At 34.1% G+C, this 26460-nt stretch overlaps 1 protein-coding gene across 1 annotated transcript in view; it reads right to left on the reverse strand.

Annotated features, from left to right (window-relative positions):
• The window catches only part of LOC105215456 (alpha-2B adrenergic receptor), a 304745-nt gene extending 280032 nt beyond the window's left edge, over positions 1-24713 (reverse strand). The window contains exons 1-2 of the mRNA XM_054225198.1: positions 21678-24713; positions 16553-18421 (exon numbers count right to left, since the gene is read on the reverse strand). Coding sequence (XP_054081173.1) covers positions 16553-17632 — 1080 coding nt within the window. The 5' untranslated portion in view covers positions 17633-18421; positions 21678-24713. The remainder of the gene's footprint in view (positions 1-16552; positions 18422-21677) is intronic.
• Between the last annotated feature and the right edge of the window lie 1747 nt (positions 24714-26460).

Genomic DNA, 26460 nt, shown 5'->3' on the forward strand with positions numbered 1-26460 from the left:
GCGATGGCGTTGGGTGTTGGTGTTGGTGTGTGTGCGCTTGTATTACCGAGCACGCTAGTTTAGCTGTTGGCAGACGACGGGCGACGTGCGACAGCCGACGGATAGCAACATCTGCCGCAGCGTACGCGCAATAATCCCAACAATTTCCGACACTAATCCCGGCTTAGGAAGTTCCTTTCAATTTGGTGGAAAAAAATCTACGACACGCCGGGAGTGCGGGGATGGGGTGGTTAGGCTGGTGAAGTATATAAAAATATAAACAAAAGCAGGAAATCGCAAAAAAAAACAACAACAACAGTAAGAAGCAACTGCGTGTTGACGTATGTCTTTATGTGTTTGTATGGTTGTGTGTGGTGCTGTGTCACCCAGTAAGTAGGCGTGTTGCTGCATAAACAGCTGAGGTAAAAACAATAATAAAAGCTTTTGTCGTGTAGCATAAGAAGCAAAAAAAGTAAGCACATAAACCGCTTTCACCATTTGACGACACAAAAAAACATCCGGTGCGCTGGTGGGTGAGTGGTCACGCCACAACTCTATAGAATGCCAGTGACAAAGCGGCCAAGCAACTGTCGCATAACGCTCAGTGTTGCTGCTGAAAAAGACATTCGCTCGCTTTGCTTTGCATGTCGCTTATCACTGCTGTCGCAACAGGAAATCAATGCGGCGAACGTGCCGCTCCAAAGTGTGTTAGCAGACAAATGCGGAAAAAATGCCTGCAAAACAAAGCGTCGCCGTTGTTGTGTCAAGGAGACGCTTTAATATACTCTTACACCCATATACACTTATATTATGTGTATGTGTGTGCAAAATGTTATTGTTATTTTAAATATTACTTTGCGGTGCTATTATAACAGCGTATATGCGCTGCAGCATTGTTATCATTATAGCGCTTATTATTATTTTTTTTTTTTGTTATCTTTTGTTATCTCACCTTATTTTTAGCTGCAAGAGTATATGAGTTCTTGTAATAACAGTAACATTACTGTCTGACTGCGCAGGCAAATGGTTATTTTTTTGTTTTTCGAAAATATGTAGCATAGCTGCAGGCGCACTACAAGAGGTATGGGTGATCCATGGCGTATGAGTAACTTAATGTGTTGAATTTTGTTTGCAGTAATGCTGGTGAGTGGATTTTAGTGTTGAGAGTAAATGTAATCGATATTAAAAGCAAATATAGAAATGTAATTGGAAGTCTGTTGGATTACTAGATCATAATACCAACCGTGTGGACTTCCATAATTTATTTTATGGCACTATTGAAAATGAGATTTCGTAGAAGAAAACATATATTCAGCTGAGAAGACTGATTGATTATTCTTAAAAATTATTTGGAAACAACAATTAATTTGTTTTTTGTGTTAAATGTGACTTTTATGTTGGATATTTTGATGATTGATGATATAAAATCTTGTAAATTATACTATTTCTTTCAAATCAAAAGCAAAACAATATTTACGAGGGCAAGAAAATTTTTGGAAATGAATGAGCAGTAGAAAAAATTCTTATAAAAGTTCAGAATACAAAAAAATATAATCAGAATTTCAGAAAAAAAATTTAAAGTATGAATTTTGTTTGTTTTGTCCTTAAGTTTACTTAAAGATCGACACAATATGGTATAAGTCCTATTTTTGACATACAGTTGAACTTCCATAACACAAATAACCATAATCCACAAAAAAACTTCGACTTATGGCAGGTAATTTGTATGAAATCTGACTTCTACTGCGAATACAAATGAGTTCGAGTTATGGAGAACTTCGAGTTATAGAAGTTCGGGTTATGGAAGTTCAACTATATATACAAACGAAACGCGGGTGTCAACTTGAATGCAATGAAATCTAAAAATAGCTTCATTCTTTAATAACAAAACCTGTATTCCACAAAAAAAATCAGAGGTAAATTTAAAATTTCAACAAAATGAAAACCAAAAACCCGAAAATAAAACCGGAAAAAGGATATCCGCCAAAAGGCTTAAAAACGCTCAAATAACAACAACGGCAACGAATACCTTAAACGAATAACACAAAAGGATTGCACGCACCCAAAATAATCGGCATTGCTATTTAATTGCCCGAGCGCGATGAGCGTAGGTAATTGTAAACATTTTGGGCATTTGTGAAATTTCAGATTGTTGACACGCGCCTTAAAGTATGCCTCTATGCCTTGCCTAGAACTTCATATGGCCATTCAGAAAGCAAAGGCGACATTATCTGCCAGCGGAAATGTGCACAGCGTTTAAGCGGCATTTATAGGTTGTGCTTTTATCACAATTTCATAAACAATTTTTTGCCAATTTTCGTTTGGATAAATGCGAATGGCGCTTCGAGCGTTTTGCTATTTTTTCGGGTTTTTGTTTTTTGTTTACGGTAGCTTAGCAAAAAAAGGTATTGATATGGTATTACGTCAGTATATTCTCGTAATATTTCGCTGGAATTGACTGAATTCAGGTGATATGAAAATTTTCAGAGAAAATAGTGTTAAGGTATAGAACGGCTTAAATATTGAGGATCGATTTTAAAGAGTTAGGGGTAGTCAGCATTTTCAAAAAATAGTTTTTTTTTTTCAATTTAGTTAAGTGTAATTTTTTAAAAATATTCTCTGAAAATTTGAAAAATTGATCCGATAATTACTTTTCGAGATATTCGACAAATAACAAAAATCAAAGGCACTTCAAGCACTTTAACTGAGTCTTTCTCAAATCTATGTTTTTTGAAATGGTGACAACTGTAACTCGACAATCGCTCAATAGGTTTTACTGATATTTATACAGATTTTAGAATACATAATAAACTCAGACCAGATCGAAAGATTTTTTTTCAAAAATTTTAATTTTTTAGGACAAATTTTTTCCGAAAATCTAGAAAAAATTCATGAGGCCGCCATTTTGTTAATTAAAAATATAAAAAAGCTTCGATCCCGCTTAGTATTATCTATACTACTATAATAAGGAGGAATGATTTGTATGTATGTTTGTAATGAATAAACTCAAAAACTACTGTGCCGATTTCAAAAATTCGTTCACCATTAGAAAGCTACATTCACCCCGAGTAACATAGGCTATATTTTTTGCAAGAATCCAGACCAGATGAAGCATCGCAATCGCGTGCCAGAGAGTCGAGTAAAGAGCGCTGCTCGCAGCTGTTTGCTGAACAAAATTTCAAAACCTCCCGCGCTTGAGAGTCGAAAACGGAGCGGGTGCAGCGGCTTGACGAACAAAATATTATATTAGAAATATACAAGCTCGCACTAGGGCGTCGAGGTCTGAGCATTCCCAACGTCTTCATATTCAGAGAGAAAGACAACGGACACCAAAGACTAGAGGTCGTAATCAAGTTTTATTTAGCTCAGTGCAAATAAAATATATTTTCATGTTCGAATTTTCCTCATTTTACTTTTTTAAAATGAACCCACGCAAGAAACGGGAAAGTACGTACATATGTATAGCAGAGTGTGTATTAGTGTGTAAAAACGTATAACTTTTGAAATGTATTAGGTCTACAACTTTGCTTCCACCGTTTTCCAATAGAAGTCTCTAGGGTCAAGCACTGGTCGATTGAATCGATTTTTTTTATATCGATCTTGGACATTTGTGTCAACATTAACCCAACAAAATATTTGTAGAGATCTGTTTATTCTCAACTGAAAATGTCACTTTTTGAGCCGAATTCTCGACGTTTGCACGAGTGTCTCTAGGGCCAAGCACTGGTCGATTAAATCGCATCTGTTTGCATCGCAAATAGACATTTGTAACATCGCTCATCGACATTTGTAACCGTTTTTATACAAAAAAAAGCAAAGTTTTAGACATAATATGTTTAAAGTTTAAACCCGTGCGTAGCCGGAGCGGTCTGCTAGTCTATTTATAAAACAAATTTTTCTTATTCGATTGATTTTAGATGAATCTCTTATGTCACCGCAATCACCTTTTTTTGGAACTGGTCAACCTTAACAGATATAACTTTGCAAATTAAAATTTTTTTTTTCAAATTATCGTGACTTCAAGTCATAACTTTGTGTAATAAAGCCATATTCTTACTTTTTTGAAATAACATTATTACATAGCAAAAAAATAATGAAAAGTCTAATTTTTTCCTGTCTCTGACGACCCTTAACTGTTGAGGACTATAATATCCATTTAAACCAAATGAATATGCTTAATAACTAAACCTTTAGCCTTTTAGTATTGACTTAACAACAAATATCAGTTAGTAAATGTCTCGTCAAAAGAATGGAGCCCTCAAGGAGCCCTTCAGTTTAATTCTTATATGAAACAACTTTTATATACCGAGTTTAGAACCTAATAGGGTAATTACCTAAATTTGAAGTTAGATTAATTATGTAATTAAATGGTAATTAATAAAATTAAAAATTTTCTGCAGTACTCAGTAAAGTCTTTCGCTTATACCCAGTGGTTATGCTCTGCTAAAACAATAATATACGCTCTTAATTTCAGATTGCCCCAACCTTGTTTAAGAAAATTGCCTCAGTTTGCTATCGAATCATTATTATTATTAATTTTTTCAGTTTAATTAAGCAAAAAATTGCTTTACAGCCGCAATTTATTAGCATTTGAATATTTAATGAACACATTTGCCGCAAATTTAACATATTCCCACGAGCAGCAAGTGTAAATACAACTGTTTTTGGTTTTTTGCTGTTGTTGTTTTAGCAAACAAAACACGCACATTCAATTTTAATTCCGCTCCACCCACGTGACATTTATAATTGAAATCAAAAATTCACGCAAACAAATGCTAATTAAAATCTCTTCATTAGTTGCATACATTTGTGTTATATGAATAAAGAATGTGCGCGATTATGTTTGCTTTGCTTTACTATTGCTGCCGACACTGTGTTTATTGTTATTTTAATATTTTTTGTTGTTGTTATTGTATGTTTAGCTAAACGTGACAATAATAATTTCATGCTGCCTGAATTAATTGGCAAGCGACGGCGGCAAAACTAACACGGCACACAAACACACATGCATGCATAAAAATATGACACAGAGAGAAAGAGAGAGACAGAGAGAAAGTGCGAGTGCTGCCACCCCACATGTCAAATGCCAAATTATGCATATTTTGCGGCAAAAATAAATAATAAAGCCAAAAAGTAAAATTAAAAAAAAGGAAATAAATTACACTGCTCCAAAGCAACAACAACAACAAACACAGACATATGTGTATGTATGTATATCTGCCACCATAAAGCTCCAATAAAATGATGCGCGAGGTAATAAAGTGGAGAGAGCGACGCTGCTGAATGGCTGCTAAAAATTGCGGTCGCAGTTTATTCTTTGCCGCCCTCAGGGACCTTTTTTCGCACACATAGACGGCGGTCGGTTCGGCAGTCGCCAGTTGATTACCAGCTGGTTTGACTTCCCATGGCGCTGGCAGCGGGGAATGGTTGCAGGTGGTGATGCCAATTAAAATCACTTGTCAAAATGTTTACAAAATCGTCTGAGCCCAACCCCGACATGCCAGACGCATACGAACAAACCAACAAATACACACATATATACAGCACTTATGTATGTATTCCTTGGTGAGTACACATTAGCATGCACTCATACATACATATAGACAAAGTTTGCACATTAAACGAATTTGCATGTCCGCTGAGCCTTTCGGGGTCCCACACGTGCACATCCTACGTACACAGGCACACACTCATACATAAAAACACACACCAGCGCACTCACTCAATTAGTACCACTTGCAGCACTCAGCGCTCTTCACTCAATGGCCGTGCGAGCGTAGCAGCCTCACTTCATTACATTGCGCATAATCAAGCGTAAAATTTTCAAATGTTATTTTGTTAATTAAAAATGACGGACCCATGAAGCTCGAGTATAAAAAGCCCCGAAAATTTGCATATTCTCTGCTGCATAAGTAGTTCTGCTGCGTTGAAGAAGAAGCCGCTTGTTGTGAGCTATTAAGTCTGGCGGTGTTTTGATGAATGTGTTTTTGGGTGTTGTCGGTGTGAGCGAAGTGTATGTGGCATAAATTGTCTGCGGCAAGAGATAAATGTGTGCATTTAGTTATGACGACGGGTTGAAACGAGTTACTTCACTTCGGCTATAAATAAATGTGCCGAAATATTTAAATAAACTCATTAGAAATTATGAATATTTGAAAATAATATTTTTTTTGTGCAGATTAAAGTGATTGGAGTGGAATTTGTAGATAATGTAGAACTAGATAGATCTACTTCGGAACTGTATACGACGTGATATGTATAGATGAAGACAGTTATAAAAACATTACATTAAAAAGGAAGTAAGTCCGAGAATAAAGAGAAGGATCTGTCGACTATTATCGGCTTAATTCTAAAAACAGATGTTATTTTTCAAAGCGAACACATTTTCTAGTGGGAAAGGCATCAATTTCATCTAACGAAGAATCAATGAACAATATTCATTCATCAATATATGACCTCACATTGTTCGTGCCGAAAAAGGTAATGTTAGTGGAAATAATAATAGATAATAATATATCAGAGAATCCAAATTTATCATTTCGACGACTTTAGACATGTCTAGTTCATAATAAGTATATTACATTATACAACCATATACATGATTATTGACTTTTTGCCTCCTCCTGACAACATTACCAGTCTACGTGGTATAAAGAGCTTGAACTCATCAATTTATTCAAATAAGCTTTTGGTGTCTGAATCATATTAGAAAATCTAGACCCAGTTTACTATGCAGTCATGTGACTGACTTTTTTGGAATACTTTTTGTTCTCTCAAAAAAATAGTGTATGTAAACTGATGAACCAGCTACGACCGACCAATCAGAAAGTAAGATTCGTTGTGATATTTGCGTGTTAAACGCGTTTTTCTCGAAACTACTTTTTTTCAGGTGGTTGACATGATATCTCAAGTTTTACTGAACCGATTCCTTTGAAATTTAGTATATATCTTCTTTATACAATGCTCTATCGTGTTTGCCTTGGATTTCCAAAAATTTTGATTTGAAGTATTTTTAAAAAATTCTAAAAGGTCGAAAAAATCGGGTCAAAAAAAAAAAATTTTTTTTCAAGACGACGCCATTTTGTTATTTTATTTTTTTGAAAATGGTCAACCCGATAACAACATTTTTACTAATGAAGAATCTTCTTGTTTTTTTTGTGTTTTAGATCTCTACAAGGGTTGAAATCACTTCAACCAGGACGCACTGTTTTTTTTGAAGCCCTCACTCCACCGGCCCGTATATCGACGAATTTTGGTTTTTTGTTTCTTGATTTTTTTTTATATTATTAAAATGTCAATAAAAAATATATAAAAAAAATGGATAGTAAAAATGTTTTTCATTTTTTTATCTTAATTTTTTTATCTAAAATTCATGCGTAAAGACCAGAATACTCCTTAAGGCTGATTATGCTGAAAAAGTGGTGTAACTGTTGGTCTTCCGGGCTTCATAGATCATTCAAGACACATGTCCAGTATCATTTTACATTCACAAAATGACCACACATTAATATGATGTACATGTGTATGGAGAGCCTTTAATGCCTTTTAATTATTACAGAGAAGTAATCACGAAGCTGAAGAGCTTCAGTTAGATCGATAGAAAGGAACTTCAACTTGCCATCAAACTGTTCTGGTGTACATTTTGGGGGTCAAATCTTTAGAATTAAATTGTCATACTCTGAGAATTTTGAAATACACAGTTTTAATTCATTGGTGAGAATCTTACCGAAAGCCAATATATTGGATTAAAATGATTGTAAATGTGTCATCGCTGATAACAAAATGTTTCTAATACTGCGTCTTGTTCCAACAGTTCAGTTAACTCATATAACTCTAAAGCTAAGAAAGCCGTCGGTATCGTGAGTCCAAAATGGGTATCCTTTCGAACTCTTTTACTTTCCCTCATATAACGGAATTATAATATCTACTATAAGAAAGCAAGAAGTCATTACGGAAAAACTCTAAGCATGCCTTCGACAACCTGCATCAGACTCAGACACAGTCAAAAGATTAAAGTTATTTTTCCAATTTAAAGAGTTAGTTTAAAAGTAAACATCTATTTTCTCTTTCTTAATCTCTTTTTTCTCGAAAATTTCCATACGTCTCCAGCTATTTGAGATGTTTGATAGTCTGTCAATTGGTGAAAATATGCCCTTAACTAAGTACTTCAACTCATATTAATTTTTGAACTGAAAAAGGGATAATCGCATAAATCAAATTATGAGGTATAAAGAGTTGTTACTATTTGGCCAATCCAGCTCGAATTGTACCTCAGCAATTTATATAAAAAATTCTTAATTCAATTACACAGCCACACAAAAAAAATTATTTGTTATGACCTGGGATATGTGTAGTATAAGTTTTTGGGGTCACTGAATTCGATTCCGAGGTCCATTAAACCCCTTCAGATCAGGGTTTAGACATAACCCCTCGCTATTTGGTGGTTTTAGTGGAAGTGGATAACGAATCCGGTGTCGGTTTTTCAAAATTCAAAATGGCGCATCCAATATGGCGGACTTTTTTTTTTTTTGAAAAATTTATGGGAATCGTGGGTTATTTATCAATCTATCTGAAAATTTAATTCTATGTAACAAGATTTTATAAAAGATAAAAACTGAGTTAGACTTTTATTATTAGGTCTACAACTTTGCTTCCGCGGTTTTTTTTTGTAAATTTAAGTTTTTTTTATATAAAAACGGTTACAAATGTCGATGAATCTCAGCCGCACTCTTCTTGGAATTAAAAAAGAAAAACAAAATTTCCCGCAAATGTCGAGCATTCGGCTCAAAAAGTGACATTTTCATTTTGAAGAATAAGCTTGGGATGCACACAGTTCTCTACAAATATTTTGTTGGGTTAATGTTGACACAAATGTCCAAGATCGATATAAAACAATTTAATCGACCAGTGCTTGACCCTGGAGACATTTCCGCAAATGTCGAGCATTCGGCTCAAAAAGTGACATTTTCAGTTTGAAGAATAAGTTTGGGATGCACACAGTTCTCTACAAATATTTTGTTGGGTTAATGTTGACACAAATGTTCAAGATCGATATAAAACAATTTATTCGACCAGTGCTTGACCCTAGAGACATCTATTGGAAAACGGCGGAAGCAAAGTTGTACTTTTCAAAATATTTTTGTTGTGACTTTATAATGATAAATTATAACAAATTACCATGCAGTCTCATGCTCTACTTTCTCGAATGTATGTCGGCAACTAACAACGAAACTAAATAGAAATAATAACACAGTGACCTTACACTTCTTACTCACTTCCTCTTCACTTTCCGCGTGAATATAATCCAAAATTTTATTGTTATTTGAATGATGTGCCATTAAAATCGGGTTGGTCATAATTATTTGTTAATATCGTCCAGTCAATACTTTGTCTACACAATATTTCCTAATGAATAAGTGTTTGGTAAGAGACTACGCAAAGCTTTCATTAGCACCCACACACACACATACACACATATATTCAGAAATAAACACTTAAATGGCAATAGAAACGTGCTTTGGCATTGAACAATAAATAACTGTATGTTTAAGTGTTAGTATATATGCCAGAACATTAATTAAAATGCAAACAAAAATAAAAAGAAAAGCAAAAGTGTAAATAAGAAAATGAAAATGAAACGAAATCAAATCAAGAGCAATGCTGAATGAAAGGAAATAATGTTTATTCAGATATAAAATAATCTCCAGGCAGTCAATGACATTTCACAAATATCTGCAGACTTCTGCTGTTAACCGCATGTATGCCGAAGAATTTATAGCAATTTTTGTCTGTGGCTAAATTTAGCTTTAATCGAAATGAAGCAACAAAAACAAAATGCTTTTATTCGTTTTCCATTTCTGCTCACCATTCGAATTTAGAAATTTGTATAAATAATTCATAGGCTCTTTCGGGCATTTTATTTATTTTTACACGAATTGGGGAAACATTTGAAGGTGTTAAAGTGAGAGATTTATTAGTTTTGCTTGTTGGATGTTAATAAAAGCTCTGCTACTGTTTAAACAATAATCAGCTGCACTTTTTGGCATTTAGTATGAGGCTCTCAACATGCTGATACATGCCTCAAGCAAGTGCTTGGTTAAGAGCACCTATTTAGCGGCAAAATTTCACTACAATTTAATTTAATCGTATTTTAGTTTGGGCAGCGCATTACTAATTGCCCGTTTCCCATTTGCCACACACGCGCTCATTCAGAATGTGTACATATTTAATGGCAATTTTCGCTTTACTTCATGCTTTGTTGCACTATCTGTCTCGTGTATGCCTTAATGACTTAATGATTTCTAAGTAGCAGACTCATATTTGTTGAGAATTAAATGCAAAATGTACACATTTGCGTGAAATAACAAATTAGACATGAACTTGCTGGTGATTCTTGGGTGCTTGAAGCGTGAAATTAATACAAATTTGGCTAACACAGCCGGATGTCATGAGTGTGGAAAAAATGTGAAATATTTTTTTCATGTAATTCTTAGTTCCTCAAAACTCAAGAAAAATAATTCATTAAATTTTCTAATTTATTAAATAAGAGGCCGGCATATTATAAATTCGAGATAACGGATTCAGATTATAGCACCTAGATCCAGATCCGAAGCAAATATACGTTTGAAGGAACAATATTATTACATTAAGGGACGATTATGGGATCTCCTAATAAGACGTAGTAGTCCAATCATCAGAAATGCCAGATCAGACCACTTGAAACCTATTCTGAAATGAGTTCTATAGATATAAAGTTAAGTAACAGATCGAATTTGGTATACAAATTTGTTGAGCAAAGAATTTGCATTAAATTTTGTTTACGGATCAATTCAATTTTCTGCTGCGGATACGTTGAGGATGGTGCAGAAAGCCTTTAGTGATGAGGCTATGTCTAAAAATGTTTACAAGTGGTATAGTGAGTTCCAAGCCGGCCATGAACGTGTCGAAGACGAAGAGCGTCCGGGGCGACCATCAACCAAGCGACGAAGCTCACGTTCAACAAATTAAAGGTTTGGTGTTGAAAAACCGTCGATTAACAATTAGAGACCTTGCTGATGAAGTTGGCATATCGAAAGGCTCAGCCAATACCATTTTGAAGGATGTTTTGGGCCTCAAGCGCGTCAAATCTCGACAGGTACCGAAAATTCATTCGTAATTCGTGTTCATTTCGTCAAAAACTAAACCCATATCGTTCCGCAACCACCGTATTCACCTGATCTTTTGCCGTGCGAATTCTGGTTGTTCACCAAGCTCAAAAGACCGCTCCGGTGACACCGTTTTTATACGATAGAGGAGATTCAAGCCACAGCGACGACGGAACTGAAGGTCATCCCGGAAAGTGACTACAACCAGTGTTTCGAAGATTGGAAAATCCGTTGGCATAAGTGCATTGCATCGGGAGGGGATTACTTTGAAGGGGATGAAATTGATTTGGAAGAATAAATAAAGAATTTTCAAAATGAATACAATGTCTCCTTATATTTTGAGCACAGTAGTACATCTTAATTGAGGTGCTTTATTTGTCTCGAGAATTTTTAATAATTTTTCAAGAAAACCAAAATCGCTTTTTTAACCAAATTCGGTCTTATTTATTCCAACTATACTGTGATGTAACACCTTGTGGATGACAAGACTCCCAAGCTTACTACTTGAGGAACCTATTTTATCTCACGTAACACTCTCAAATAAACTGCTTAAGTAAAAAGGGTGAAAGCTCCCCAATAAACCAGATATGTAATCAGATATAAAAGCTTTCATAATAATCATGTGCATGTAAAAATGTAGAATATAGAATGAAATTAAAAAATTTCACAGCAGTAAAGCTTTCGAGTTTAGCTATGAAAGCTCCAATAAGAATTCTATAAGAGTTAAAAATGAAATGAAATAACCCAGACATTGACCCCAAATCACTTTCACCCAAATATAATGTGTAAATATTTTCTTATCAGTAATTTAGGTAGCTTGTGCTCAAGATTTTATAGTGCTTATTTACATTTATGAATGAAAATGTGTATAAATATCAATATTCCGAAAGCAAACACATCATCGACAGAAAAAGGGATAGACAGAATACTTCAAAATTAGGCCACTTAGTTGTTTAGAGCAAGGAAAATGAGATTTTGCATAAACACACACGCGCTCAAATAAACGATTTGAAAGATAAGCATGTGTGCGCTGGGAGCTTGTTTTTTTCTTGAATGAAATGAGAGCGCGCAATTTTATGCAGAACAGCAGCCCAACAACAAAATAGGATAACCTTCGCTTGAGTGCTGCCAGGCATGCAGACATTTAATATAAAAAAAATAAAATATCTGAAAAAACCAACAGACAGACAGTCATGCAAACGAAATCAGTAAATAAAAGCGTAAAATCAAAACCGATGAAGTGAAAAGGGATGTGAATTTGTGAGCAAATGAACTACAAACTCGAGACTTTTAGGCTAAAAATAACTGTGAATATCGTGGGTGAATAAAAAGCGGAAAAATGCAGCTGATTGATTTGAAGTTAAGTAAAGCTTGTGAAAGCTACGTGAAATGAGAAGCGAGAAGCTTAAAAGTGGTATGGAAGCTTTTTAAATGAAGTAACTTTTAAATAGAAAAATGTTTTATTTGTAGTCATTAGATTACAGAAACTAATTAAGAGATAGAGAGAGAGTGTGAAGTCACGAAAAACATAATTTTTTAAGAATCCTAAATTTTGCCCAAAAAGCTTACCGCACTACTCTTTTTGTGACTTAAAAAAGTGTTGCTTAACTTTCATTGAAGATTTGCGCTCTGATTTTCTCTTATCAGTATTTTTTAATCTCTTTTATTTCTTCCTCAAAAAGGCTTAATTAATAGCTCGTAAAAGGTAACTAACTTCAAGCACAAAAGCAAGAAATGAAAACATTATAAAATAAAGGGTAAGATCTGTGCGCTTCCGTCTTCATTTATTTATTTTTGTTTTGTGCCTCTATCAACTTACAGCAAAATTTTTTTTCCTAACTTATAATAATTTACGACGCCTTTTGTGTGCTTATTTATTCTTTCAATCTCTTTAGCTCACCCTCATAAAATACCGTAATAATTTCATAGAAACACACACACACACACCCACACTTATATAATAGATACTTTATTCCCATTTGGCTTTGACTTTGTCGGCAGTTTTGTGAGCATCAACTAAGCTATTTTATGGTCATCATGTGACCATATTAATTTATTGATTTTTATCCTCCTTCTATATAAAATACAATAGAACAATGTCAGGGTCATTGGCTGTAAGCGGGTTGGATTTTACTTTGAGGGGGAGGTGGCGCACGCATTTCGTTTTTATGACTTCAGATTAGATTTTTTGGTGTGAATGGAAACATTTATTTAAAAATTTTGTCAACATTATGTTTATTCTTCTGACTCATGTACAATAATTGGACAGTAATAATTTTAAAGAAAAGCTTAACCCTTCAGTGCTTTCACGGAAGGTCGTTGAGACCATTTTCACTATATACACTTATTGAAAATTAATTTCAATTGGCGGTAAGGTGCTAAAATTAGAGATAGTTGGTTTTAAATACTAACTCCTTGGTGCGCTCACGAAGGTCACGTAGACCTATAATAATTCAATAATTGAATAAAAAAAGGGTATTTTCTTGAAAATCTGACCAACCAATCCCTAGTTTTTGACTTCGAAAAAAGTTAATTTTGAAGGATACTTGTGTGTTAAAGGTATAAAAAAAATATTTATGCTTTTTTTATTTGTTTTTCCTGCAATTTCCAAACAAAATATTTCATTCAGTCGAATCATATTTGCGCAAGATTTACTCACAAATATTATAAATACACTGTAAATGTGGTTAATGTTTAGATTTTTTTACGGATTGTGTGTTGGACATGTAGCCTTGTGGCCATTTTGGTCCTTAGACCTTTTTTCTCAACCACACACATATATACATATAATAAAGCGCTGTGAAAAGTGAACAAAAGCGTTGCATGAATTATGCTCACATTTATTTTAGTTAGAGAAATATTATTTTTATCTTTCCGTTTGATTTTTCCAAAGTGATATTGATTGTTTAGGAAATGTATTTTAAGTTGTATTTTTAGTAAAATGTAGCATTGTATTCGTATACGAATATTGAGAGGAAATCAGTTATGCCAACACTGTCTTGAAGTTAATCACTTTTGTTGTCACAGTTGTAAAAATAAAATATAAACAATTTTAAATATGACTAAATTGGCTGTGGTTTCAAAAACATCTATAAAAAATTGCTTCTGTAAAATATACAAAGTGACTGGTATATACAAAGTAAGAAAACCGTCAAATAAATATTTATTTATAAAGCACAAACGCATATTTGAAATAGTCTAAAGGTCCGAATTAATTTTCTAGAGTAGCCGTATTTTATTAAATTTTATTGATATAAAAAATGTATGTATTGATTTTAAGGTTAGGATGAAATGGAGGGCTCATTTCGAAAGGGATTATTATTATTAAATTAAGAGAAGAATTCTAATAAGATAATAATAAGCCCTTCAAAACTGTTAAAAAGTATTACACTGCTTTTGTCTAAAAGTAGAACCGAATGGTCTTCTATGGACTTTTGCATTTTTAAGATTATTAACATTTCTTGTGCGCTTGTCTTGCACTGTCAAGGCAACGGCTCCAACATCTTGGGTCCATACAGTACGAGAATCTGGAAGAGGTATCGGTAGTAAAATCACAGAACCTTATAATATTCGAAAAAATCGCAGGCATCCTAAAGGATGTCTACTTCTCATTGATTATGTAGCGGCACTTCATCTGGTATCGCAAAGTACCAAAACTGCTATGGCTTTGACCTGTCAGACTATTCTAAAAAAACTTATGCTAAGATTATTAAAGATGGAGCAAATGTCTTGTCTGCATAAAATTTAATTCTTCTAAATTAATTAAAATTGGTGAAGATAAAAAGATCAAACGAATATTAACGGTTTCCAATAGATTTTCAATAGGGTTTAGCAGTCAGTCAAAGGCGGAGACCTCCCATTACAGCCTTAATCAGTATAATAGTGATAAGCGATATTGTTATTTTTTGCGATATTTTATTTTCAGTGATTGATATTTTTAAATCACTGTGATTTTATGTTGCTATTGCATTTATGGCTATTGAATTTATGAGAATTTTTACTCCACATTTTTTTTTATTTTTTTACATTTTCATATTTATTAATTTTAACAATATCCAAAATTTATCTGCTTTTGTCATCACAATTAACTAATTAATAAATTTTGCGTAGATTTAACTGCTTTCGTAATCACCGTACCCAAAATTATCGAAATCGCAACTAAAAGTGCTACTGGGATCACTGAACTGTGATTGCTAATCTCCGAACTGCTATTGCTACAGTGATCGAATAAAAACACTGAACTTCTCTATAGCTACTGTGATAGAACTCAAATTATTGAACTGCCATTGCGATGATTGAAATTCACTGATATTTACAAAAATTGACCGCAGTTGCTATATACGATTTTCAAGCACAGTGATAAAATCAACGTATATATTATAATTATTTCTATTCTGAGTTGAAGCAGCTAATTTTTTATTTTTGTACACTAAATGACGATATGTTGAATCGACTTCGATGACAGGTACTGGCAAGAGTGTTTTCTATCACAATCGCAGGACTAAGGGAGACTTTCTGTCCATATTAGGAGAAACATCTGACGCAAAGGTAAAGGAAAAATAGTAGAATTTCTTAATCGTAATCATCAAGAATTATCAATGTTGTATAAAAGAAGGGAGAATACCTTTTACTTCGACGGTAGAACACTATCTATACATTGAGTACTAAATGTGCGATATATATCTTATACAAATATAAAAAAACTCAAAGCAACTCTTTTCAAAATGTTCTAATTAATACTTTAAGAATTTCACTCACTAAAACAAATGAATACAATCTCTAAAATATATGTTTGTCTGAACTACAAGCAATTTAACCAGGTCAAACAACCACCAGAAGTCGCATAAAAACTTCCAATCTCAACATTGTATCCCCACTCAGCATAAAACAAACAGAAATTTAAAACAAATTGCCACATATTGGACTTTATGAACTGCAAGGTTATAAAATAATATTTCCGAACATACGTTGCGACCTCACCCACCCCACCCCACACACTACGCAAAATCAACGCCTTAAGCAACTCATGCGACCAAAGAAGACAATTAAGTTCGTTATCTCTATCGGCGTAAATCATTTGCGCCAATTTCCGAGAGACTCCAATTAAATGCGACACACAAAGGCCGACAGTGGCAGTGGCAGAGACAGGGAGTGGAGGAGACAACAAGCAATTGCAGGTTTCCAATTTCGAAGCAAATAAATGAACGAGCGAACGTACGAACTACGCGCGCCCAACCCCGAAGCAAGCAAGTGGCATTTAATTGCAAAGCGACAGAGAGACACGCACACAGAATGTCTCCTGTGTACATACAAATATACAGTTATGCAGCAGAAGACTTTTGGGCGCACATATATGGCGGCGTCGCTATGTAAATATGTATGCAAAATATATATACGATAAACAGTTATGGCATATAGCACGCACTTACCGCACATTTCGGCAACGGTCCCTCCGGCATTTTCACCTTCCAACCCAGCAACGGCGGTATGCAAATCAGCGCCGACATTATCCATACGGCGGCAATCATGAAAGCAGCACGCGCCGGTGTACGCGACTTGAGATAGTCCACCGCCTTCGTGATGCTCCAATAGCGATCCAACGAAATCAGACACAAATTCATGATGGACGCGGTGCACAGCAGCACATCCATCGCCGAGTGTATGTCACACCACCAACTGCCGAATATCCAATAGCCCATCAGTTCGTTCGCCAGCGAGAAGGGCATTATGATCAGGCCGAGAAAAAAGTCCGCCACCGCCAGCGAGGCAATAAACCAATTTTGTATGTTCTTCAGCGACTTCTCGGTCGCAATGGCAATGATGACCAGCATATTGCCGACCACAATGATAATCATCAATATGGTCACGATTACCGAAGCAATGACGATTTGCGCCAAGGTATAGCCGCTCGGATAGCGTCCATCCCATTGTACCTCCGTCAGATTGGATGACATATTCGCCGCGGCCAGACTGTTGCCCGTCAACGTTTGATTGCTATAATTGCCCGCGCCACCGCCGCCACTATAGCTCATACTACCGTTATAGAAGTTGCTATTCAAGAAATAGTAACTGTCGTTGACATAATTATTCGGACTAAGCGTAGTGATGGCGCCCTGCAATGTGCTCTCGAGCAGATTTCCCAAACCATATTGATTGGAAGCGCCGCTGCCAGCGACACCCTCAACAGCATCGACGGTTAGTAGTGGCGGGTTGAGTAGTGTTGTTGTTATATTGCTAAAGGCTGTAGGTGCACTGCTGCTGTTGTTGCTGCCGGTGAAGTACACGCTACCGTTACTGCTGCGGGGCGGGGCGGATAAATGTGTGTAGTGTTTGTGTCCGCTGCCACCACCACCGCCGCCGCCGCCAGGCCAGCCGCCCGCCGATGAGGCAGGCGTTGCAGTCACATCGGTGGGACTTGTTGATGAGAATATGGCCAGGAAGTCATTTGTATTGATATTGCCCGTATTGATGTTGCCATTGATATCCGCATCTAATTGGCTATAATCCATTTTGTGCCGTTATTTTGTTCCGTTACTATCGGTATGTTGTTGTTGTTGCAGCCGAGTACTAGTGCTGCTGCTGCGACTTCTCAAATGCTCTTATTGCTGTGTTGTTAGTGCTAGCGGTGGTTGTTGTTGTTTTTGTTCTTTGTTTTTGTTGTTGGTGGTGGGGTTGGTGTTGAATTAATGCGTAGGCGTTTATTACTATTTTGCTATTACTTTTATTATAACTACTGGCAATAATTTATTTATTACTCTAGAAAATTACTTCGCAGACGGGGCGTGTTTCCGCACTTTGGCGTTACCAGTGAGTGTGTATTGTGGTCTCTCTTTTATATTATTAGCCTCGATAAGCATTTCTTGTTGCTTGGGGGCTCGTCGCTGCTGAGCTGCGTTTATCTTTGCATTTAAGTTTATTTTATTGGCAAGAGTACACACACACACAAACACGCTTGACCTTGACGCAGACGAAGTATTATAGTTTTTATTATTATTACTTATTTTAGGTTTTAATTATTTGTTATTAATTATTTATTTACTATTCTCACTTAGTCACTTTTGGCGTAAATTTTTTTCTTCTTTAAAATACACACCATTTATTTTTAATCATCTCTCAATAATTATATATTTTGCACTGTATCGAATTATTTGATTTGTGTGTTGCTTTGGTTCATTTAATCGTGTGGTAGTCATTTCCTATTGATTTCCTTCTTATTTATTTAACAATATTCACACTTTTCATCTGTATTTCATAGTTTTGATCATTTTACACTAACCCGAAATTTGATTTTGTTGAATCTGAAAATAAATAAATTTTAAATGAAAATGATTTGAAAATAATAAATATTTACATAAATATACATGCAAGCTCATATTATCTACTTATAATAAAATTGCATGACATTTTACATATATTTAGATATATATTTGTATAAAAAAAATAAGAAAATTATATACATATATACAATTTTAGTGAATAGTATAACGGTATATAACACAGATTAATTTATAGATTAAATATAAATCAAAAATCCACAATTTCTAGAACAAACATTATTATATTTTCCGCATTTATGTTAAATTTTAATGCTTTGTTTTGAGTAATTATTTTTCAAAGAGCTTAATAAAAATTGATGAAAGTTCTACTTAATTGAAAATATTACCGATTTTAAGTCAGCAATATTTAATAATTAAGGAACTGTCCTAAGCATCCTACAGATAGTAGTTCCACTAACCAAAAGGTAATTCCCAGTACATATACATATACAAATATATGGTATAAACAGATTGAACACTTAGGCCCTTCAGCAAATAACACAATTAGTTAAGGGGCTATTCCAGTGTGACATTTTCAAAAAATCGATTTTTTCCTTTTTTGCTTATTCGATAGTTTATACTTTCAAAAATATCCTGTGAAATCGGCAAGGTCGTATCTTGAATAGTTTTTGAATGGCAGCGTTCTAAAGAGCGACCGCTCGTAGGTATAATCCGCTACAGTCGAAATAATCAACGCGTTTTTCCCGAATCGACTTTTCTCAAAATAGCTGGCATCATAACTTAACGAGAAATTTATCTACTTCAAATTTAAACTGAGTGTACTTGAATGTATTTACTATTAGATATTTTTAATTGGTTGAAAATTGTCAATTTGACATTAAAAAATATACAATTTTTTACCTAAAAGACGACATTTTTTCAGAACTACGCCATTTAGTTAATTTGTGATATTTTTCAATAATCGGATGTCATTGTATAGGAAATACCTTCAACTTTAATAACCTTTTTGAATGCTTTTGTTTCAGCTACTCATTCGGTCGGAATCATGTCAGCAGTTGGGGACCTTTTTTTTTGGCGCCGCCCAAGACAGCCCATAACTCCGTTATTTTTCAATACTATTGTAAAAAAATATGTTAAAATATAGCTGAAAATATACCTTATTATGTCCAAAAAAACTTCCAAATATTCGATCGAGTACTTTCCTTAAAAAAAAAAACACGATAATCGCCTAATTTTTCATGGGTTACACTGGTATGGCCCCTTAAGCAATAGCCTAGCAAAATTGAAAAGGCTGACAGGAAACGAGACGTCACATCAACTAGAATTGGGAGTTAGTGCTTAGTAAATCAATACAGCTATTAGATCTACACCTTTGCTTCCGCCGTTTTCCAATAGATGTCGCCAGGGTCAAGCACTAGTCGATTAAATCGATTAAATCGTTTAATATCGATCTTGGACATTTGTGTCAACATTAACCCAACAAAATATTTGTTGAGATCTGCTTGCATCCCAAACTCAATCACAACTGAAAATGTCACTTTTTGAGCCGAATTCTCGACATTTGCGGGAAATTTTGCTTTTCTTTTTTAATTCCAAGAAAAGTGCGGCTGAGGCTCATCGACATTTGTGACTGTTTTTATACAAAAAAAAACTTAAATTTACAAAAAAAAGGGGGAGTAAAGTTGTAGTTGTAGATAACAAGGATACTACACCTAAGAAGACAGTAACTTTCTCGAATTTAAGTACAGAGTGTGACTTTTGCTTTATTTTAAATAATTAACGAGGATCTTAATCGTTATAGGTTTTATATCTTTAAATTTGATATATGATTGAAAGCGAACCACCTATGAATAATTAACAAATTTTTGAAATTAGCCTTTCCAAACTCTCAGAACTTCTACTTCACTGAATTGTTTTATTTTGCGATTTATATTTATTTCGGTGTGTGGAGCAACTATTTTACGGAGAAATATACAAGGATATTAGCACTAAGTACAGTAGTGTCCTTTATTCATTCATTTCTATACATATATTAGAAATATTGGAATATAGTCAATTTTAATACCGATTTTCACTATTAGGTGGGGTTTATGTCAAAAATTTAATTTTGTTTTAACAATTTAAGACAATACTTTTCGAGCGAATTGTTGTAGATAAATGAATTCGTATTTCAATCATCGATTTGTGGTAGGTCACCACAATTGAAATTGACAACCTTTTGACCACTGTCAATTAATTGTCATTTAATTTGACATACTGAAAACCACGCATTAGTTTGTAAATACAGCATTTCTATGTAATAAATATGCTTATTAATTAATTTATTATAAAATGAATTTATGAAACATGGCGATTCTTTTGCCATCTATGTACATATAGATTCGATTTTTTAGTCGACAATTAATTGAAATATCGTAAAGCTGATATTCAAATATGAAAATTTATTGCATAGAAAGATGTAAAATAACACAAGTGCCATTGATGGAACATATTTTTAGTCTGAATACTTTATTAATAAAAATGCTGTTTTGATATGAACTCTGATAAAGCATTGCTTCTAAAGGAATTATATGGGCGAACAGGAAAGTTCTTAAAGAAATTTAAAGAGATTTCTTTCATGTATTCTTTGAACATGTTCTGAGATATTCTCGAAATTTCATAGGTTAGGTCATTATAAATAACATCATTAAAAAAAAGTTTGATAATTATTTATTGAACATTTTTAACTAAATAAAAGGAAGTCTATGATATTGGTAAGAATATTACACATGAATAAAGCTATGAATTATAGAAAATAAATTTTTAAATTTCGCAGTGCATTAAATACACAATATAAATACCGATTTGCATCAGTATTTCCAATCGAAAAAATACTTAAGCCATTTCTCTTTTAAATTTCTCAATTTTCTAAAAAAAAAATAATAAACTGGAAAAGCAAAAAAAAAATTCAACTATCTTATATACTAAAATTTAAACGAGTATTGAAATATCTAAAATAAAAAATTACTTTTGTGATTTCCGTTAATCAAGAGCACTCGTTCAAAAATTACTCGACAAAAAAAAATGTTGTGTAAAAAGTGTAATTATTAGATTATATCGCTAAGCAGCGGCTGATTGACGGATTTCCACACGACTGATTTGCTTAAAAAATAACCAATTTTTACATAATACAACTAAAGTGCTTTGTAAATATAATCGTTTTAATCGCTTAATTGTACTACAAAACTACCAACAAATAATAGCGTTTAAATTGTGCAACCAATTCCACTTTACTTACATGCAAATACTATGTAGTGAACTGCTATTATTTTACGTTTAAATTAATTAATTTATTTATTTTATTTTACTTTAATTACGCTATTTGACTAATTTTAATTTATTTTAATTAAATTCTTTTTTTTATTTTGTTTACACGCTAGACGCTAGTGATTACCCGTTTTTCACCGAAACTTGCGTTCATTCAAGTAGACTAAGTATGGCTATTGCTTAATAATTAGCTAATTACATATTTCTATTTTATTTTTTTTTCTGTTTGTTTTTGCTTTTGTCAATCGCTTATTTACAAGCATAGTAGAAATATATGCTGACGTTTCCTGTGCTGCTGTGAGGAGCACACATTGAAAGTGGAAATCAATAATTAATAATGGAAATGCACATGCTAGCTAGCTCATAAATGTATTGAGGTGTCTGTATGTGTGTAGGGCTACATAATAACGGTTATTTTTAGTCTGTCATCTTTAGCCTTTTGAGTTTTTGCTTATTTACAGTTATATATATATACATGGCTAAGTGTTTTAGCACTGGCGCGGCTGAAGTGGGCCTATAGCGCTGCTTTTTTTGTTTGTGTGCTTGTCTGTGTGCGCGCTATTGACGTCGCTGGCATTTCAGCACTCACAGCCAATCGTCTGGCTAATCAGCTCAACAGCTGTTCAATGTTGCTGTTTTTATTAAATACATGCCGGCTGCTGCCTATTTTGTGATCGGCGCGATTTATTAACAAACACACACACGTGTATATTATAATGGCTATAGGGATACTTTGTATGTATTGATTTGTATCTGCTTGGTAGTTGTTCAAAAATAAATAAATGCGCATATAAATTGCTGTTTATATTGAAATAAAATTTTTCAAATTATTGGGTGGATTTTTTGTGATTAAAAAAATGTGTTGTTGTATTGTTTATTTTATTTCACATGTCTTTTTAAAATTTTGTTATTTTAATGCAATTGTATTTTTCATATTTTTTTGTAATTAAAAGAAATTGTTGTTGTATTGTTTATTTTATTTCACATGTCTTTTTAAAATTTTTTAAATTCATTTTTTTATTAAATTTTTTTTTGGAAAAATTTGTCGAAATTTTTTCTAAACTTTTTTAAAATTTTTTTAAATTTTTCCTGTTTTTATTTTTGTATTTCTTGCAACTTTTTTCTTGTATTTCAATTTAATTAATTATTTTTTTGAATTTTTTTTCGTTTCGTTCCAACCACTTAAGCGCCGTGCGTAACCTTCAATGTTATTAGTCTAACGGTTAATGTGCTTGAAATGATTGTGTATTGTGCGTGATTAAATGTTGCTTTTATGCTGCTAGGCTTTCATTTCTACCACAAACTTTCAGTTTCTCTTTTCTAAAGCATATTTTTTATTGCTTTAAAAATATTTTCGCTCGCTTGTTGTTGCTAGTGTGTGTGTGTATTTGTGTTGTTGCTAGTTTCAATTACTATTTTCCGCGTACAATAAATTTTCCGTAACACATGTACTGCGTTGGCACATTTCAATGCCGTACGCTAGCCGCATACTATTAATCAAGCATTTTCCAATACAATATCCATTTAGAATTCACGCGGCGCGCCCACTTTTACCAAAAAGCGCGCTTTGATCGCGCCGTTTTATTAATACATTTATTTATTTGTGTGATTTTTTATTTTATTTTTTTTTCTTTTGTTTTGTTGTTGTTTTGTAGTTGTTGTTGCATGTTAGTTTTGCGCTAAAATTTCGCACATTTCGCCTTTTCTCACTTCATATTCCGCTTGATTGCATTTTACTTTGGAAACTCAGCACTTTTTTAATTGATTTTGCGAAATATTTGTAATTTCTTTGCTTATTGGCAGCGATATATTTCATTCACTGCATACACCGACTATCGACACACGCGGCGCATATAGCGCAAATATTTCACAGGTATTTTTGATATTTTCGGTATTTTCGCGCATTTTTTTCGGCGTGTTCGTGTTCGCATTGCCATGTACAGCGTGCGCGCCACACAATTTATTTTTGTTTATTTATTTAGGTGTTACAATTTGTGGACTCACAATTTTTTATTGTTTTTGTTGTTGTTTTCCGCAATTTTGCAATTTCGCCAAAAAATTTTTCTTAGAAATTTTCACATAAAAATTGCGGCAAAACAATTTGCGTAAGCGGAAAAACCAATAAATTTTAGATAGAAACGGAAGCGCTGACAGCATATAGGCGCTTATAAGCGGAAGTAAGCGATCGCGACGCAGACACACACACACAGCTGAGCACGCGTGTAATGTAAGCTAGTGGTCACTACAGCACCACAACAAAGATAACTAGCAACATCATTATCATCGCTTTCAGCATCATTTTGTTAGTTTGTAGCAACAACAACAACAATAAAAAGTATCAAAATTTAGAGCGTTGCTATTGAAGCGGCAAGCTATTGACTAACGGAAGTCTTAGTAACCGTGTTGTATTTATACTTGCCACACGCACACAATAGACACTTCAGCGCTTACCACAAGAAAAAAAATTAATTTATTTCAATATATATGTGTGTGCGTGTTCTCACAAACGATTAATACACAAAATATTTTTTTATATATATTTATATATAGCATATGTATGTGCACTACTTGTTTTTAATCTTACAACTTTAATTTCAATTACAATTTCAGTTTATTGTTTGACGCGTAACGCGAAGCAACCGCCAACAGACGTTCGCACCATTTGAATTGCACATCTTAACTGAACTCAACTCGAATCTCGAGCAAATCGCCGCCGCCGCCGCTGTGTATCGCTGTATCGCATTGTACTGAACCGAGTTGAACTGCACTGAACTCAAACGAAATGAACCACCAAATGGAGATAGGTATTTGTACGAATGCGACACACATACACATACACGAGCACTTGTGTGTTAGCGTTGATTCGGCTCCAGGCACGAAGGGATATGTTTTTTGTTAGATTTCTGTTTTTCCTCGCTTTTTACGTTCCACAAACTGCAGAGGAAGTCTGTATGCGACACAACATTGTATTCATTGGGTATGCCATGGCGTATACGTTCCACACATGCAGATTTCCCAGCGAGAAGGGTAATTTTTGTGTACACAGTGGTTTGAAGTGCTGATAAATGTGGTTCAACATATATTTATATACGAATATTGATATATAAATTAGTTTTGATGAGTAACTATAAACACTTTTTAAATTAAAAAGAATACCGATATCATTTCGAGAGTGCTGCTTAGATGGGATATACCTTTTTTTTCTCAAAATGTAGCTATATATGAATTTACTTGTACCTAATCGGCATATATTATAAGCATATTATAGATCAGCGCCGATATAGTGGAAACTACTACTGTTCTATACTACCTGGTTATACATATATTATATTGAAACTATATATATGTATGTTTTCTTTATAAATATCTATTTTTTCTAGTATTGATTACTATCTTAAACCGATGTTGATCATTAAATATTATCAAATATTGAAACAGTTAAGGGATAAGCACAAATTGTTTCGTAACAAGTCTAGAATACGGTAGTAAAGAAAAGAAGGAGCTGTTCTTAGTTGGCAGCTGGACTCTTTAACCGTGCTTCTCTCAAAACTGTGTTTTTTAAACTTTACTCCATCGTATCCCAAAACCGGCTTGACCGAATTACTTGGTTTGTAGGGTCCTCTCAGCACACGCTCTATTATTATTCCAAAAATCCCAAAATTTCTATGTTTTTTTTGAAAAAAATTTAAAAAAATCGTAAGTTTTTGTACTCTTGCAACAAAGTTGCTAGAGAGTATTATAGTTTTGTTCACATAACGGTTGTTTGTAACACCCAAAACTAAACGAGTTAGATATAGGGTTATATATACCAAAGTGATCAGGGTGAAGAGTGGAGTTCAAATCCGAATGTCTGTCTGTCCGTCCGTCCGTCCGTCCGCCTGTGCAAGCTGTAACTTGAGTAAAAATAAAGATATCTTAATGAAACGTGGCACAAATATTCCTTGGGACCATAGCAAGGTTGCTTTCGAAAATGAGCAAAATCGGACCACTGCCACGCCCACAAAATGGCGAAAACCGAAAACACATAAAGCGCCATAACTGAGCCCTAAATAAAGCTATGGAAAATTTGGTATGAAGGATCGCACTATGAATGGGCATAGTTGGATGTAATTTTTTTTTGGAGGTGGGTGTGGCCCCGCCCCCTACTAAGTTTTTTGTACATATCTCGCAAACCAATAGAGCTATATAAACCAAACTTTCTGCAGTCGTTTTTTTTAGCCACTTCTTAATACAGTCCAAAAATGAAAGAAATCGGATAATAACCACGCCCACCTCCCATACAAAAGTTAGGTTGAAAATTACTAAAAGTGGGTTAACTCACTAACGAAAAACGTCAGAAACACTAAATTTCACATAAGAAATGGCAGATGGTAGCTGCATTCCATTTCTAAAAATCGCCGAAATCGGACCATAGGTTTTCAAGGCCCCATATATCGAACATGAGGACCTCGGTGCTTCTAACTTAATGTTAGGGTTTCCAACTTTCGATGGACTTTATACAATATATATGACGAATATGTGGGTCAAATTGTGTATTATATAATATTAATTAAGTTAAATAAATAAATTGCGAGAGTATAAAATGTTCGGTTACACCCGAACTTAGCCCTTCCTTACTTGTTTTTTTTTTTCAAATTTCTACCAAATCTGTCAAATTTGGTCGTAGTGCATTCCATGCTTTTAAGCTGGCAGATTAAAACATCGCTCATATAAAGTGATATATTATATATAAAAATAATCAGGATGATGAGTCG

This window comes from Zeugodacus cucurbitae, chromosome 2, assembly GCF_028554725.1.
Source record: "Zeugodacus cucurbitae isolate PBARC_wt_2022May chromosome 2, idZeuCucr1.2, whole genome shotgun sequence".
Classification (NCBI taxonomy): domain Eukaryota; kingdom Metazoa; phylum Arthropoda; class Insecta; order Diptera; family Tephritidae; genus Zeugodacus; species Zeugodacus cucurbitae.